This window comes from Pseudorca crassidens, chromosome 2 (assembly GCF_039906515.1).
Source record: "Pseudorca crassidens isolate mPseCra1 chromosome 2, mPseCra1.hap1, whole genome shotgun sequence".
In the NCBI taxonomy this organism is placed as follows: Eukaryota; Metazoa; Chordata; class Mammalia; order Artiodactyla; family Delphinidae; genus Pseudorca; species Pseudorca crassidens.
The window spans coordinates 123,636,527-123,654,498 of record NC_090297.1 but is presented as its reverse complement, the minus strand read 5'-3'; the positions used below and the strand labels follow the sequence as shown (position 1 = coordinate 123,654,498).

At 41.4% G+C, this 17,972-nt stretch overlaps 1 protein-coding gene across 1 annotated transcript in view; it reads left to right on the top strand.

The window, feature by feature from the left end:
* ADCY10 (adenylate cyclase 10) overlaps positions 1 to 17,972 on the top strand; it is a 96,388-nt gene that overhangs the window by 61,144 nt on the left and 17,272 nt on the right. Inside the window, exons 21-25 of the mRNA XM_067714247.1 lie at positions 9,859 to 9,928; positions 10,719 to 10,950; positions 12,846 to 12,953; positions 13,461 to 13,642; positions 17,164 to 17,320. Of these exons, the coding sequence (XP_067570348.1) occupies positions 9,859 to 9,928; positions 10,719 to 10,950; positions 12,846 to 12,953; positions 13,461 to 13,642; positions 17,164 to 17,320 (749 nt within the window). The remainder of the gene's footprint in view (positions 1 to 9,858; positions 9,929 to 10,718; positions 10,951 to 12,845; positions 12,954 to 13,460; positions 13,643 to 17,163; positions 17,321 to 17,972) is intronic.

The window sequence follows — 17,972 nt, the reverse complement described above, 5'->3', positions numbered from 1 at the left end:
GTGGGATTGCTGGGTCGTACGGTAGTTCTATTTTTAGTTTTCTAAGGAACTTCCATACTGTTCTCCATAGTGGCTGTATCACCTTACATTCCCACCAACAGTGCAAGAGGGGTCCCTTTTCTCCACACCCTCTCCAGCACTTGTTGTTTGTAGATTTTCTGATGATGCCCATTCTAACTGGTGTGAGATGATACCTCATTGTAGTTTTGATTTGCATTTCTCTAATAATTAGTGATGTTGAGCAGCTTTTCATGTACTTCTTGGCCATCTGTATGTCTTCTTTGGAGAAATGTCTATTTAGGTCTTCTGCCCATTTTTGGATTGGATTGTTTGTTTCTTTAATATTGAGCTGCATGAGCTGTTTATATATTTTGGAGATTAATCCTTTGTCCACTGATTTGTTTGCAAATATTTTCTCCCATTCAGAGTGTTGTCTTTTCATCTTGTGTATGGTTTCCTTTGCTGTGTAAAAGCTTTGAAGTTTCATTAGGTCCCATTTCTTTATTTTTGTTTTTATTTCCATTACTCTAGGAGATAGATTAAAAAATATCTTGCTGTGATTTATGTCAAAGAGTGTTCTTCCTATGTTTTCCTCTAAGAGATTTATAGTGTCTGGTCTTACATTTAGGCCTCAAATCCATTTTGAGTTTATTTTTGTGTATGGTGTTAGGGAGTGTTCTAACTTCATTCTTTTACATGTAGCTTCCCAGCACCACTTATTGAAGAGACTGTCTTTTCTCCATTGCATATCCTTGCTTCCTTTGTCATAGATTAGTTGACCATTGGTGTGTGGGTTTATCTCTGGGATTTCTATCTTGTTCCATTGATCTATGTTTCTGTTTTTGTGCCAGTACCATATTGTCCTGATTATTGTAGCTTTGTAGTATAGTCTGAAGTCAAGGAGTCTGATTCTTCCTGGTCCATTTTTTTCCCTCAAGACTGCTTTGGCTATTCAGGGTCTTTTGTGTTTCCATACAAATTTCAAGAGTTTTTGTTCTAGTTCCATCAAAAATGCCGTTGGTAATTTGATAGGGATTGCATTGAATCTGTAGATTGCTTTGGGTAGTATAGTCATTTTCACAGTATTGATTCTTCCAATCCAAGAACATGGCATATTTCTCCATCTGTTTGTATCATCTTTAATTCCTTTCATCAGTGTCTTATAGTTTTCAGCATACAGATCTTTCGTCTCCCTAGGTAGGTTTATTCCTAGGTATTTTATTCTTTTTGTTGCAATGGTAAATAGGAGTGTTTCCTTAATTTCTCTTTCAGATTTTTCATCATTAGTGTCTAGGAATGCACGAGATTTCTGTGCATTAATTTTGTATCCTGCAACTTTACCAAATTCATTGGTTAGCTCTAGTAGTTTTCTGGTGGCATTTTTAGGATTCTCTATGTATAGTATCATGCCATCTGCAAACAGTGTCAGTTTTACTTCTTCTTTTCCAATTTGGATTCCTTTTATTTCCTTTTCTTCTCTGATTGCCGTGGCTAGGACTTCCAAAAGTATGTTGAATAATAGTGGTGAGAGTGAACATCCTTGTCTCATTCCTGATCTTAGAGGAGATGCTTTCAGTTTTTCACCATTGAGAATGATGTTTGCTGTGGATTTGTCGTATATGGCCTTTATTATGTTGAGGTAGGTTCCCTCTATGCCCACTTTCTGGAGAGTTTTTATCATAAATGGGTGTTGAATTTTGTCAAAAGCTTTTTCTACATCTATTGAGATGATCATATGGTTTTTATTCTTCAGTTTACTAATATGGTGTATCATATTGATTGATTTGCATATATTGAAGAATCCTTGCGTCCCTGGGATAAATCCCACTTGATCATGGTGTATGATCCTTTTATTGTGTTGTTGGATTCTGTTTGCTAGTATTTTGTTGAGGAATTTTGCGTCTCTCTTTGTCAGTGATATTGGTCTGTAATTTTCTTTTTTTGTAGTATCTTTGTCTGGTTTTGGTATCAGGGTAATGGTGGCCTCACAGAATGAGTCTGGGAGTGTTCCTTCCTCTGCAATTTTTGGGAAGAGTTTGAGAAGGATGGGTGTTAGCTCTTCTCTAAATGTTTGATAGAATTAACCTGTGAAGCCATCTGGTCCTGGACTTTTGTTTGTTGGAAGATTTTTAATCACAGCTTCAATTTCATTACTTGTGATTGGTCTCTTCATATTTTCTGTTTCTTCCTGGTTCAGTCTTGGAAGGTTATAGCTTTCTAAGAATTTGTCCATTTCTTCCAGGTTGTCCATTTTATTGTCATAGAGTTGCTTGTAGTAGTCTCTTAGGATGCTTTGTATTTCTGCAGTGTCTGTTGTAACTTCTCATTTTTCATTTTTAATTTTATTGATTTGAGTCCTCTCCCTCTTTTTCTTGATGAGTCTGGCTAATGGTTTATCAATTTTGTTTATCTTCTCAAAGAACCAGCTTTTAGTTTTATTGATCTTTGCTATTGTTTTCTTTGTTTCTATTTCATTTATTTCTTCTCTGACCTTTATGATTTCTTTCCTTCTGCTAACTTTGGGTTTTGTTTGTTCTTCTTTCTCTAGTTCCTTTAGGTGTAAGGTTAGATTGTTTATCTGAGATTTTTCTTGTTTCTTGAGGTAGGCTTGTATAGCTATAAACTTCCCTCTTAGAACTGCTTTTGCTGCATCCCATAGGTTTTGGATCGTTGTGTTTTCATTGTCATTTGTCTCTAGGTATTTTTTGATTTCCTCTCTGATTTCTTCAGTGATCTCTTGGTTATTTAGTAACGTATTGTTTAGCCTCCATGTGTCTGTGTTTTTTACGGGTTTTTCCCCTGTAATTCATTTCTAATCTCATAGCATTGTGGTCAGAAAAGATGCTTGATATGATTTCAATTTTCTTAAATTTACTGAGGCTTGATTTGTGACCCAAGATGTGATCTATCCTAGAGAATGTTCCATGCGCACTTGAGAAGAAAGTGTAATCTGCTGCTTTTGGATGGAATGTCCTATAAATATCAATTAAATCTATCTGGTGTATTGTGTCATTTAAAGCTTCTGTTTCCTTATTTATTTTCATTTTGGATGATCTGTCCATTGGTGTAAGTGAGATGTTAAAGTCTCCCACTATTATTGTGTTACTGTTGATTTCCCCTTTTATGGCTGTTAGCATTTGCCTTATGTACTAAGGTGCTCCTATGTTGGGTGCATAAATATTTACGATTGTTATTTCTTCTTGGATTGATCCCTTGATCATCATGTGGTGTTCTTCCTTGTCTCTTGTAACATTCTTTATTTTAAAGTCTATTTTATCTGATAGGAGTATTGCTACTCCAACTTTCTTTTGATTTCCATTGGCATGGAATATCTTTTTCCATCCCATCACTTTCAGTCTGTATGTGTCCCTAGGTCTGAAGTGGGTCTCTTGTAGACAGCATATATATGGGTCTTGTTTTTGTATCCATTCAGCAAGCCTGTGTCTTTTGGTCGGAGCATTTAATCCATTCACGTTTAAGGTAATTATCGATATGTATGTTCCTGTGACCATTTTCTTAATTGTTTTGGGTTTGTTTTTGTAGGTCCTTTTCTTCTCTTGTGTTTCCCACTTAGAGAAGTTCCTTTAGCATTTGTTGTAGAGCTGGTTTGGTGGTGCTAAATTCTCTTAGCTTTTGCTTGTCTGTAAAGATTTTGATTTCTCCATCGAATCTGAATGAGATCCTTGCCAGGTAGAGTAATCTTGGTTGTAGGTTCTTCCCCTTCATCACTTTAAGTATGTCATGCCTCTCCCTTCTGGCTTGTAGAGTTTCTGCTGAGAAATCAGCTGTTAACTTGGTGGGAGTTCCCTTGTATGTTATTTTTCGTTTTTCCTTTGCTGCTTTCAATAATTTTTCTTTGTCTTTAATTTTTGCCAATTTGATTACTGTGTGTCTTGGTGTGTTTCTCCTTGGGTTTATCCTGTATGGGACTCGCTGCGCTTCCTGGACTTGGGTGTCTGTTTCCTTTCCATGTTAGGGAAGTTTTCGACTATAATCTCTTCAAATATTTTCTCGGGTCCTTTCTCTCTCTCTTCTCTTTCTGGGACCCTTATAATGCGAATGTTGTTGCGTTTAATGTTGTCCCAGAGGTCTGTTAGCCTGTCTTCATTTCTTTTCATTCTTTTTTCTTTATTCTGTTCCGCAGCAGTGAATTCCACCTTTCTGTCTTCCAGGTCACTTATCCATTCTTCTGCCTCAGTTATTCTGCTATTGATTCCTTCTAGTGTAGTTTTCATTTCAGTTATTGTAGTGTTTATCTGTTTGTTTGTTCTTTAATTCTTCTAGGTCTTTGTTAAACATTTCTTGCATATTCTGGATCTTTGCCTCCATTCTTTTTGGGAGGTCCTGGATCATCTTCACTATCATTATTCTGAATTGTTTTTCTGGAATGTTGCCTGTCTCCACTTCATTTAGTTGTTTTTCTGGGGTTTTATCTTGTTCTTTCATCTGGTACATAGCCCTCTGCCTTTTCATCTTGTCTGTCTTTCTGTGAATATGTTTTTTCTTCCACAGGCTGCAGGATTGTAATTCTTCTTGCTTCTGCTCTCTGCCCTCTGGTGGATGAGGCTATCTAAGAGCCTTGTGTAAGTTTCCTGATGGGAGGGACTGGTGGTGGGTAGAGCTGACTGTTGCTCTGGTGGGCAGAGCTCAGTAAATCTTTAATCCACTTGACTGCTGATGAGTGGGGCTGGGTTCCCTCCCCGTTGGTTGTTTGGCCTGAGGCAACCCAACACTGGAGCCTACCTGGGCTCTTTGGTGGGGGTAATGGCAGACTCTGGGAGGGCTCACACCAAGGAGTACTTCCCAGAACTTCTGCTGCCAGTGCCCTTGTCCCCACAGTGAGCCACAGCCACCCGCCACCTCTGCAGTAGACCCTCCAACACTAGCAGGTAGGTCTGGTTCAGTCTCCTATGGGGTCACTGCTCCTTCCTCTGGGTCCCAATGCACACACTACTTTGTGTGTGCCCTCCAAGAGATGGGTCTCTGTTTCCCCCAGTCCTGTCAAAGTCCTGAAATCAAATCCCACGAGGCTTCAAAGTCTGATTCTCTAGGAATTCCTTCTCCCGTTGCCAGACCCCCAGGTTGGGAAGCCTGACGTGGGGCTCAGAACCTTCACTCCAGTGGGTGGACTTCTGTGGCATAAGTGTTCTCCAGTGTGTGAATCACCCACCCACCAGTTATGGGATTTGATTTTACTGTGATTGTGCCCCTCCTACCATCTCATTGTGGCTCCTCCTTGTCTTTGGATGGTGGGGTATGTTTTCTGCCGAGTTCCAGTGTCTTCCTGTCGATGATTGTCCAGCAGTTAGTTGTGATTCTGGTGTTCTCACAAGAGGGAGTGAGAGCATGTCCTTCTACTCCACCATCTTGGTTCCTCTTCGTGAATAGATTTCTTAACAGAAGTTTATTTTTCCTAGAGTTTCTAGGAAACTTTTTTTTTGCCATGTCTTCTTTATAATATCCTGCTTCAATCTTGGCTGGACAGTCTGTCCATTACCCCTGAATCTCCCAAAGTGTGAGGTATGCTTTTATTTTAATAATTATTTTTATTTTATTTTATTTTATTTTATTTTATTTTTGGCTGCATTGGGTCTTTGTTGCTGCATGCAGGCCTTCTCTAGTTGCGGCGAGTGGGTCTACTCTTTGTTGCAGTGCATTGGTTTCTCATTGTGGTGGCTTCTCTTGTTGCGGAGCACTGGCTCTAGAGTGCAGGCTCAGTAGTTGTGGCTCACGGGCTTAGTTGCTCTACGGCGTGTGGGATCTTCCTGGACCAGGGCTCAAACCCGTGTCCCCTGCATTGGCAGGCAGATTCTTAACCACTGTACCACCAGGGAAGTCCATGAGGTATGCTTTTAAGAAATGCTGGAGGGGCTTCCCTGGTGGCGCAGTGGTTGAGAGTCTGCCTGCAGATGCAGGGGACACGAGTTCGTGCCCCAGTCCAGGAAGATCCCACATGCTGCAGAGTGGTTAGGCCTGTGAGCCATGGCCGCTGAGCCTGCGCATCCGGAGCCTGTGCTCTGCAACGGGAGAGGCCACAACAGTGAGAGGCCCGCATACCGCAAAAAAAAAAAAAAAAAGGTTGGAGAAGGACATATCATAAGAGGTTCAAGGACACAGCATTAGCTATGAATCAGATAGTGAGGAAGTTGATTTTCTTTTCAATTCTCTATCAATCCTCATGTCCTTCCTAAAAACTTATCTGACTCTTGATCCATTCCAAGGATCAACAGCCCATGGGCTCCCTCCTGGGCTCTTTCGTTCCACTTGCTCCATCTAATTCTTCAGGGAGCACTCCTCTCATTCCTTGATCTTCTTGACATGTGCTGAAATCTCATTTAATGTTTCGTTTACTCATTCATCAAATATTTATTGGGTTTCTGATATGTGTCAAACAGTGCTCTAGGCACCTTAGATGCATCAGGGAACAAAACAGCATTCTGTTGCGGAGAAGCAGACAATGGAGAGAAAACATTAACAAAGAAGTAAATTCTGTAGTATGTGTAAGTGATCCCAAGGAGAAAACCAGAAGAGAATGTTGGGTAGGGCAAGGGAGATGAGGAGTGCAGAGTCGTTAGGGTAGCCCTCAGTGAGAGGTAAGATTCATGGAAAGGCAAAGGAAATGAGGGATTTTATTGTATGGATGGCTGGGGAAGAGCATTCTAGGCAGAGGGGAGGGCCAGGGTCATGGCCCTAAGATAGGAATTGACCCCTTCCATTCTGTATATTGTGAGTTTATGCTTTTAAAAATTATTTTATTCTTGTTTTAATGGGGTAAAATGTGCTGGTCAGGAGATAAATAAAAGAGGTCAGTTTTTCATCTTGAACTTGAAGTCTTATTTCTGAGTCTTTGAAACCACAGGTGAGCAAGTACTCTCTTTGCTTTTCTCCTTTATTCTGAGAACCTACAAGCATTCCGTATATTTCTTTTCTTTTGATTTTTACAGATCCTCTTTGAAGTAGGGAACTTTTAATATATTTCCTTCATAAATGAAGAAAATTGAGACCTAAAAATAATATGATTCACCCAAGGGTTGAATGATATGACAAAAATCATATCTCATATATCCTGACTTTATTTGCTTTATTTAGCCAATATTGCTTTTTGCCACATCTCATTCTATCACTATTACAATTTGAAATATAAAACAAAACATATAGGATGTTGAAGAAGGAATAGCATTGATTAGAATTAGTATTGGCTGCATATAACAAGGACCCAGCTAGAGTGGCTTAAATTTATTATTAAATGTATTTCTCTCTATGTAAAATGCTTGTCTCATCACTGGGACTGGTTTGGTGTCTTCATGATCATCAGAGATCCTTGGTTCAAAATAGTAGCTGGAGTTCCAGCCATCATGTTCACATTTAACACTAGAAGGAGGAGAAAAGAAACCAAAAAATGAAAGGGATACCCCTTCCTTTTTCAGTAGTTTTCTAGAATTCTTCCTACCCAATACTCCCCTTATATCTCAAGGACCAATACAATACAATACAATAGTCACATGGCTATATATCCAGTTGCAAGGGAGGTTGGAAAATGTAGCTTCCCCAAGTAAAATTGAGTTCTATTACTAAGGAGAAAAGGGACAATGGAAGTTGAGATAGGAAACAAGCAGTTTCTGCCACTGAGATCTGAATCATTTTTTTAAAATTATTATTTCATTTATTTATTTTTGGCTGCATTGGGTCTTCATTGCTGTGCATGGGCTTTTTTGTTTGTTTGTTTTTTTGTTTCTAGTTGTGGCGAGGGGGGCTACTCTTCATTGCGGTGCGTGGGCTTCTCATTGCAGTGGCTGCTCTCATTGCGGTGGCTTCTCTCATTGCGGTGGCTTCTCTTGTTGTGGAGCATGGGGTCTAGAGCTCAGGCTCAGTAGTTGTGACACATGGGCTTAGTTGCTCTACAGCATGTAGGATCTTCCTGGACCAGGGCTCGAACCCGTGTCCCCTGCATTGGCAGGTGGATTCTTAATTACTGCACTGCCAGGGAAGTCCTGAATCATGTTTTTAAAAACTTACTTTGCCTTCATTTTAGAAAACAGATTGAAGAGGATAGGAATAGGAGGGAGATCAGTTTTTCACACTTGTCTAGATGAAATTTGGTGATGGACTAGGGTGGTGCTCTAGAGAAGATTGACAGAAGAAGATGAATTCAGATATGTATTGGAGCAGACATAATGGGACTTTCTGATGGACTGAATGGGGATAGGGGTGAGGGAAAGAAAAGAATCAAGGACGTTGTCTAGGTTTTTGCCTTGAGGAGATGAATATGGCAGTGATGCCTTGAGAAATGAATACAGCAGTGATGCTTACTAAGACAGGCGAAACGTTGGTGGATGTAGGTTTATGGAAAAGAGATTCAAGAGTTCTGTTTAGATCATTTTAATTTTGCAATTAGGCATCCACGTGGTAGCTGCCAAGGAGACACTTGGATGTATGAGTCGGTAGGTAAGGGCTGATGTCAGGTCTTAAAGATGTAAAACCCAAAGTCATTGTCATATGGGTAGAATTTAAAGTCATGGGCAGGTGAAATTATCTAGGGAGAAATTTGGATGGAGGAAAGAGCCCACAGTCAAACTGAGGCTTACCAAAATTTGGAACATTGATAGAGGAGTAGGAGCCAGTAAAGCGAGCAGCCAATGAGGGAGGGAAACAAGGGAATGGGTATTTTGAAAGCCGGTGAAAAAAAGGAGTGGTCAATTGTCGTAAATGCTGCCAAGAGGTGTAATAAGATGCAGACAAAGATGTAACCTTTGGATTTGGCAACTTGGTTGTCACTGGTAACCCTGACAAGAAAGTTTTAGAGGAATAGGAGGATAAAGGCATAATTCAATTTATTCAGCCTCTAGTCTACTAGAGATAAACTAGACAGCAGACTAGGAGAGGTGGGCAAATTAATCCTTATACAGTGTGATAAAGGATGATGATAGAGGTCTGCATGGGGTCAATGGGCACACACAAGTTGAGGCACTAATTCTATGGGGCAAGGGCACAGAAAGCTTTCAGAAGAAGGTGATAAGTATCAATAGATGCTGAAACTGAATTTTGTAAATTAAAAGATCTGTGGAGTTATGCATTCACCTTGGAGTCAGGAGACTTCCATCACGAACAGATATATGATCTGAGACAAGTCCCTTCCTCTCTTTAGGATTCTTCCTTCTCCCTGAATGGAGAAGTGGCTAGATTTCAACAATCCTCATTTGTTTTCTGTTTTAAGATCATTATGGAATTTTCTAACCTATTGAAGTCTAGATAGACTGAAGGTTTCAAATTCAAGGCTCTCAGCCCTTAAGTTAGCCCTTTGGGGTATTCCATTAATTGTCTGTATGTCTCCATTAGAAGCTGACATCGCTTTCTTCAGCATCATTAATTCATAGTTTGAATTACTGCAGGGTGAATTAGTTAGGATAATGTTATCATCTAAAACAAACCCCAGCATTTCAGTGGGTTAACACCGTCGAATGACAGTTTTTTTTCTGCCCAGGTAATGATCCAATGAGAATGTTGTCCAATAGCCTTGAACACAGTCAGTCAGGGACCCAGCCTCCCTGACTATGTTGTAGATTTGCTATCCCTTAGATCCCCACAGTTAATTTGTTTTCCTGTGGAAGGAGAAGGTAGTGAAGATATCTAACCATCTCAATTCAGAGGTGACATACATTACTTCTGATGGAATCCCATTTTCAAAGTAAACACATGTGTTCACTTAAGATGCATTGGGGACTGGAAAATGTAGATCCTGGCTGGGCAACAACAACTTTGTCGTGGAAGGGGAACAGGAAGCTTCAGCGGACACCGGACATCTCTGCCACATGAACATTTCAATGACCCATACAACTCACTTGTTTGTTTATTTTCCAGCTGAAGAAGAGATCACCTTTTCCAGAATAGAGACTTCTAAGAGATCTGCAATATTTTCTGAAAATCTCAGGTACAGGCTTCTGTAATTGTTTAGGAGGTAGAGCTGAACAACTGGCATTAAATTCAGAACACTGTTAGAATCACTTGTCTGGCCAGTACTCTGGGTCTTTTAGGCACAAATCAGAGGGGGTGTGTGGTGAGTTTGGTCAGTAGTTATGTAATGGAGCGGGGACCTATGGGCCCTTCCCAGGACAGACCCTCTCCCCCATATCCTCTCCTGTAGCTCCTCTTCGGGTTTTTTTGTTTTGTTTTGTTTTAAATATTTATTTACATATTTCGTTGCGCTGGGTCTTAGTTACAGCAGGCGGGCTCCTCAGTTGTGGCATGTGGGATCTTTTGTTGCGGCAAGCAGGCTCTTCGTTGTGGTGTGCGGGCTTCTCTCTAGTTGTGGCACACAGGCTCCAGAGCACATGGGCTCAGTAGTTGCAGCATATAGGCTCCTTAGTTGTGACAGGTGGGCTCCTTAGTTATGGCTCACCAGCTCCTTAGTTGCAGCATGCATGCATGTGGGATCTAGCTTCCTGGTCAGGGATCGAAACCAGACCCCCTGCATTAGGAGTGCAGAGTCTTAACCACTGTGCCATCAGGGAAGTCCCTGTAGCTCCTCTTTGAAGTACCTAGATAATAGTATCTGATGCACACTTCCTGAGTTGTTTTACAGATGCTAAAACCACCACCAAGTGGAAGAAATCTACATTAGTTTTTCTTATCTTGCTGTTTTGTTTTTGAAGATATCTTCATATCAAACACTATACTATATCTACAAATTATTACTCCTATTTATTTCTGCATTTGGACAGTTCTGAAGAAATAAGAGAAAAGATCTTGAGTTTCTTTGACATCATTATATCAAAAATGAGGACATCTGAGAATGACATCATCCCTCTGGAATCTTGCCAGTGTGAGGAAATCTTAGAGATTGTCATCATGCCTCTGGCTCACCATTTTCTGGCTTTGGGAGAAAACAACAAAGCCTTATATTACTTCCTAGAACTTGCGTCTGCTTATCTCATCTTGGGTGATAATTATATGGTAAGCTGTTTCTGCCCAGATCCCCTCCACCTTTGAGACGGACCTACAGCCCACAGGACCAGAAAGAAAGCTCAAGTGCTTTTTTTTTATTATTATTATTACTTCACGTTCTTGATTCTGAGCAGCACCCCCTTCTTTGAAAATCAAATTGCTCAGAAAGGAAATGAGCTGAGATTGTGAAAAAGTCAGAACAAACCACAACTACCATTATACATCATTTAAAATACTGCTGTCATTAGAAACTTGCTTTGAATCGTCTACCTACATGGGACCCTGGTTTCAACTCTTCAGTTTCAGTAGCGTCTTCCTCAGTAATGTCCCAGCCGCATTTGCTCTCCGTCTTCCCCAAGTATCTGTCAGCACAAATACCTGTAGGTCTTTGAATAAGCAGAAATCTAGTTTTAGTCTTGTGATCCCTGAAGGGGCTCGCTCACTTTGGTCTTCATGTAACTTGTGCTAAATTATCATACATACCTTTAGGCCACCAAAGCCCTAGTGACTATTTCTCTAGGATAATTGTAAATAACCTTCCAGGGCAATATGCCCTTAGAAATATGGGGATCTGATACATATGATGAAATAAAAGAATTTATTGGTAAGTAAGTTGGGAAGCACTGAGCTGAATAAAGCTAAATAGATTTTTGTACTACAATATTTCAGGATCTTAATACGCTAAGATCCATAGAAGTCTCCCAGAGGGTTGGGCTAGGACTGAGACATATTTTTTCTCTCAAACTTATTTGACCTTAGACCACTTTTCATAGAGCAGCTGGCTGACTAAGCTTCCACGAACTCACTTGAGGAAATGCCTTTCTGGGCAGAGCCTCCCACACCCGAGTAGCCATGGCTGCCACCCTTTATGCCTGCACTTGTGGACGGTTTCAGATTTTATATTTGTGGCCTAATTAAACTCCACACCTTAGATTTATATAAAATTTTAAAATTAAACCATTAAAAATGTCAGTAAGCTGTGGTTCTCTCAAATATTTATGAACAAAAGGCTCCTGTGCATATTTTATACACATAGGTGAAGAAGGCAGTGATGCGGCCAGTGAGTACCAGGAAGGGAAGGTTTAGGCAGCCTTGGGGGCTAACTTGCTAAACCTGTGCTCACCCTCATCTCATTATCCAGGGAGTGACAAATGCTCAGGAAAACAATGATTGGAAGCAGAGCCCCAGTGCAGGGTCCCAAAATGTGCCATTTGCTTCCCCATCTCCCAGCAAAGACACCTTGTCTCCCTCTTTCTGCATCCAACACCTACGCCTTAGGCTGCATGAGACTTGGGGACAGGGCCTCACCTTATTTTACTCTTCAAGTCTGACCTTGCCTTGGTGTTTACAAGTGCCAAGACTCTCTTCACGATTTCATAGGACGTTGAAGAGGAAGGGAGGAAGGTTGCTCAGGGCCTTACCTTCCTCTTCCACTTCCCAACGATGGCCCTGGCAAAAGAAATGGGAGTGGCTCCTAACTCATTCCAAAAGTAGAGACTGGCTTGTCATAGATGTGAGGATGCTCTCAGGAGCCATGAGTACACTGTTGGAAATAGGGAGGTTGGCGATGGAATTACTCAAAGAGGGAAATTGCCCTGGGGAAAACTTCAGGTAAGGTGACTTACATGACAGCATGAGGAAAGGAGGAGGTTTCTAGATTCATCCTCTAGAATGAGATTCAGTAGATCAAGAGGAACATGAAGGTGACCCATATCTTCAGCAGGAACTTTCCCCACCCTTTCTGTCTAGAGTTTGAAGGACTCTGGTCAGGAGCTGAAGGAAGAGATGGAGGTGGAAGCTGGGTGGTCCTGTTTCTCTTCCTTCAGTAGAGTCTGGGGCAATGGCCCCTCCTTGGTCCCAATCCCTGATGACTCAATACCTTCTACTCCTTGTGCTGGTTGCAGGCTTACATATATTTGAATGAGGGAGAGAGGTTGCTGAAAATTCTCAAGAAGGAAAAATCTTGGAGTAAGACTTTTGAGTGGACTACCTTTTTTACCCTCAAAGGTCAGGTAAGAAACCATTAGAAACGCAGTTCATCTGTTCTTTATCACTGCGGCTTTACGTAGAAGAAGTAGTAGAAGTCATCCCTATACTTTCTACATCCTCCTCCCATCCTCTGCCACAGATCTTTCCCAAGATTCCAGAACCCCAAGCCCCGGGCCTCAAACCTCCTCACCATCACTTGTCTGCAGCAAGATCTTCTTTAGCCTCTCGGTTGACAGCTTTATGAAATGTTTATCTAACAACCTCCCAAAATGGACAGGAATGGGTAAACATTTTCTCAGAGGTAGATGATGAACAATGAGGATGCAAAGTCCTAGTCATTCAACCATCCTTCCACAGATACATCCAAGAAACATTTCCGATTGTGCCAGGCCCTGGGAGATCTTGTTCCTGGGCCTTAAATGACCTTTTTTGGATAAGATTCCTTAACTATGTATTTTTGGAACATACCAACCAAGCCTAGAATCACTGCTTTTCTTCTTTTCCTTTCTTCCCCTTTCTTCTCCTTGTAGGTCTGTTTCAACATGGGCCAGATGGTGCTTGCCAAGAAAATGCTGAGGAAGGCCTTGAAGCTCCTCAATCGAATCTTTCCTTACAACTTAATCTCCTTGTTTCTCCAGATTCATGTTGAAAAAAACAGACACTTTCATTATGTGAATCAGAATCAGCAGGCCCAAGAGAGCTCACCTCCAGGGTAAGGAAGGAGCTGGGGAGAGCTGGGTGTCTCATCTCACTCCCCAGAGGAGAGAGACCTACACATAGTCCAACAGTCAGCCCCCAAAGCCTGGGCCTCTAGCGGGCGCAAGGAGTCCTGGTGGCTCGCTGGTGTGGGAGGGGATGTGTGGGAGCGGGGCTGCCAGGCCAGGGCTGGGTTGCCTCAGAACAACTTAACAGGAAGCTTTTGCCAAAGGGAGTTCAGGTGACAAAACCTTAAGGGAGTCCTTTGCAAGGTGAGCTCCAGTGCCCCTCCCCACTCATCTTACCCACTAACCCCTCTGGCCATCCACGTTCCAATGGGAATCTGCACCCCCTGTTCCTAGAGCCTCAGTCACAAGTCCTCTTCCAATTCAGTGCTAAAACCGTGGGTATTGTCCCTGCCCCCCCAAAAAATGGCAGGTCCTGAAGACATCTGCCAAAAGACAAAACAGCCCACCCATTTTTTAACTCTATATAGATACGTGGGTTACATGGGGTATCCATCGGTCAAGATTATACCATTAAGATATGTACATTTCAATGTACGTAAATTTTATCTATAAAAGAACTATAAAAAATAATGAGGTGGGGTAGGAGAAGGAAACAGAGTAGAAGGACAGATGTAATAAGCATGTTGATAGTTGCTGAAGCTGGATGCTGGGTACATGTGGCTCATTATAGTTTCCTGTTTTACTGTGTGTGCATGTTTGAAATGTTCCACAATAAAAGTTTTAAAAATGTATTCCCCCTACCTAGCAATTCATACCAAGAGAAATGCCACCTAGTTGGGGATCTGGAGAGCTGGCAGTAGATCTCTTCCATCTTGGGAGAGGCCAGCTGCAATATTCCCACAGGTTCTGCCTGAGATACAAGTATCTATTTCTATGGGCAAATTGCTGCAATTCTTTGGCAATCCCACCAAAAACTGCCTTCCCCAGTTTCCTGAAAGTGTTCCCTTGACTATGGGGGAGGCTGGGATGGAAATGAGGTGCAGCTGAGCTCCTTTGCAGGCTGGGGACAGGCTTCTGAGAATCTAAGCCTGCTGCTTCAGGAGACACCAGGAGGGGGAGGGGCGGGGAGAAGTTCAGCAGAGATCTCTCGGAGAGGTAAGAGAGAATTGGAGTTTGGGTTCACACAGAGGGTTGCCAGATGAAATAAAGGATGCCTAGTTGAATTTAAAGTTCAGATCAATAATAAATGATTTTTTTTTAGTACACCTTATATCACACAAGATATTTAGGACATATGCATTCTAAAAAATTGTTTTGAAATTCAGATTTAACTTGGCATCCCATATTTTCATTCCCTAAATCTGACAAGCCTAATGTACAGCCACAGTTTGTAAAAGGAATAAGAAGTACCTGCACAAGAGGAGAAGGTGAAAAAGTGATGATCAGGAAGAAACTACAGAACAATTGGCTTAAAATGGTGTCCAGTCAAAAGGTTCTCATCTCAAAAATAAGGACGTTAAGAAACAATATTTAGGGGCTTCCCTGGTGGCGCAGTGGTTGAGAGTCCGCCTGCCAATGCTGGGGACACGGGTTTGTGCCCCGGTCCAGGAGGATCGCATGTGCCGCGGAGCGGCTGGGCCCGTGAACCATGGCTGCTGAGCCTGCGCGTCTGAAGCCTGTGCTCCGCAACGGGAGAGGCCACAAGAGTGAGAGGCCTGTGTACCGCAAAAAAAAAGAAGAAAAAAAGAAACAATATTTAATGTCAGAATTTCTACAGCTTCATGAACTCCCTATGTTATAAGGGATTTTACCTTCTCCATGTTTCCTTAGAAACTTTAAAAAATAGTTTCCACAACAGAATGAATGTCATCAATGTCTAAAGTGAAAGTACCTGGAATTCTTCTTTAAGAATCTCTAGTAGGATATCTTCCTTTCTCATCTTTATTTAAAATCTGCTTTTTTTTTTTTTTTTTTGCGGTACATGGGCCTCTCACTGTTGCGGCCTCTCCCGTTGCGGAGCACAGGCTCCGGACGCGCAGGCTCAGTGGCCATGGCTCACGGGCCCAGCCGCTCCGCGGCATGTGGGATCTTCCCTGACTGGGGCACGAGCCCATGTCCATTGCATCGGCAGGCAGACTCTCAACCACTGCGCTACCAAGGAAGCCCTAAAATCTGCTTTTTGATAGTTATTTCTAGTTATATTTTGTTTTCTTGGCTTTGTTAAATTACTAATATTGCAGCCAATTTAGGATCCCATTTTTATCACAAATAGAGAAGATTGGGGGCTACTTTACCAGTTAAATGACTTGTGGATGCTGTGGCTGAGACCCCAAACATTCTCGGTATGTGGTCAGCCATCCTTCCCTTGAATAATTCCAGCACAGGAAGTTCACCATCTCCTGCGACATTCCACTCCATTGTCAGAATGTGTTTTAGTCTGTTTGGACTGTTGTGACAAATTACCACAGGCCGGGTGGCTTATTAACAGCAGAAGTTTATTGCTCACAGTTCTGGAGGCTGGAAGTCTGAGGTCCTAGTGCCAGCGTGGCTGGGCCAGGGCCCTCTTCAGGGTCACAGGCTTCTTCTCGTATCCTCACATGGTGGAAAGGGACCGGGAACTCTGTGGAGTCTCTTTTATAAGAGCTCTAATCCCAGTCATGAAGGCTCCACCCTCATGACCTTATCATGTCCTAAAGACGCCACCTACTATTACCGTCACTTTGGGGAGTTAGAATTCAACTTATGAATTTTGGGGGATGCATTCAGATCACAGCAGAATGGGATTGTTTAAAAGACTCATTTCCTTTGTTGAGCTGAGACCTAGTTCCTGACAACCATGTGTAACAGAGGAAATGACACACTGGACTGGCCGGGCTGGAGGTGGCCAAGGCTGGAGTCCTGGCACCATCACATTCTAGCTATGTGACTTTGACTTAATTACTTAACCTGTCTGAGTCTCACCTTCCGCTCATGTAAAATGGGGTTAATTATTCCTTCCTTTCTTACGGGGTTGTCATCAGTCTCAAATGTGATAAAATGATATAAATGTGCTTTTTAAATAATTTCATTTAAATGGCAGTGAACTGACAGGGGACAGGTGAGTTACATCAATTACCTTAATTAATCATCACAAAGTAGGTATTATGGTCCCCATTGTCCAGTGGAAAAATTGTGCTTCATAAAGATTCTTGCACATGTACAACAAGATCCTACTGTATAGCAGGAGGAACTATATTCAATATCCTGTGATAAACCATAATGGAAAAGAATATTTTAAAAAACTAATGTATCAATATACATATGTATAACGGAATCACTTTGCTGTACAGCAGAAATTAACACAACATGGTAAATCAACTATGTGTCAATAAAAAAATACTATGTGCTGAAACTGAAAAAAAGAGAAAATTAACGTGCATGTTAATTTCCATGTAAAGGAAACAGGCCTCAAACTCAAGTCTGTTTTGACCCCCAAGCCAGTAGTGAGGACTCTGCCCCTGCGCTTCCCTCAGGCATGCTGGTGGCGATACCTTCTTCTTATGTCCCATGTGTGTACTTTATCTAATAGGAAGAAGAGGCTGGCGCAACTTTACCAGCAAACCACTTGCTTCTCCTTACTGTGGCAGATCTATAGCTTAAATTATTTTTTTCACTACAAGTATTATTGCCACCTGGCAGCTCTGATGCAAGTGAATACTGCCCTGGAAACTCAAGATGATTTCCAGGTAAGATATTTTTGTAGCTGCTTTTTACGTTTCTGAATCTCATTTGGAGAGAAAAGCCTAGTGAAAGCCAATCAAAATTCAAAATCATGAAGATTTAATAAAAACCTTGCAGACTAGATTGTTCCGCTGAGGCTAGCAGTTGTCAAACACTTTGGTCCCAGGATCCCCTTATACTCCTAATAATTGAGGACCTCAAATAGCTTTTTATATGGGTTTATATATTTATATTTTTTATATGGGATCGTATATTTTTATGGGGTATATCTATTGATACTGTCATATAAGAAACAAAAACTGAGATACTTCAAAACTATTTTTTAGAGAAAATAAACCCATGACATATGAACATAATTAACATTTTCACTGAAAAAAACTTTATTTCCCCAAACAAAAAAATTTGTGAGAAGAATGGCATGTATTACATTTTTGCAAATACCTTAATGTCTGACTTCACAGAAGACAGCTAGATTCTCAATCTGCTTCTACTTTCACTTCCTTGTAATGTCACATAACTCTCCCTTGGAAAACTCCACATTGTACTTGTAAGAGAATGAGGGTGAAAAAGGAAAATGTAACAGGATAATTCTTTTAAAAAGATAAAATCATTCCCTGGCGGTCCAGAGGTTAGGACTCCGTGCTCTCACTGCCGAGG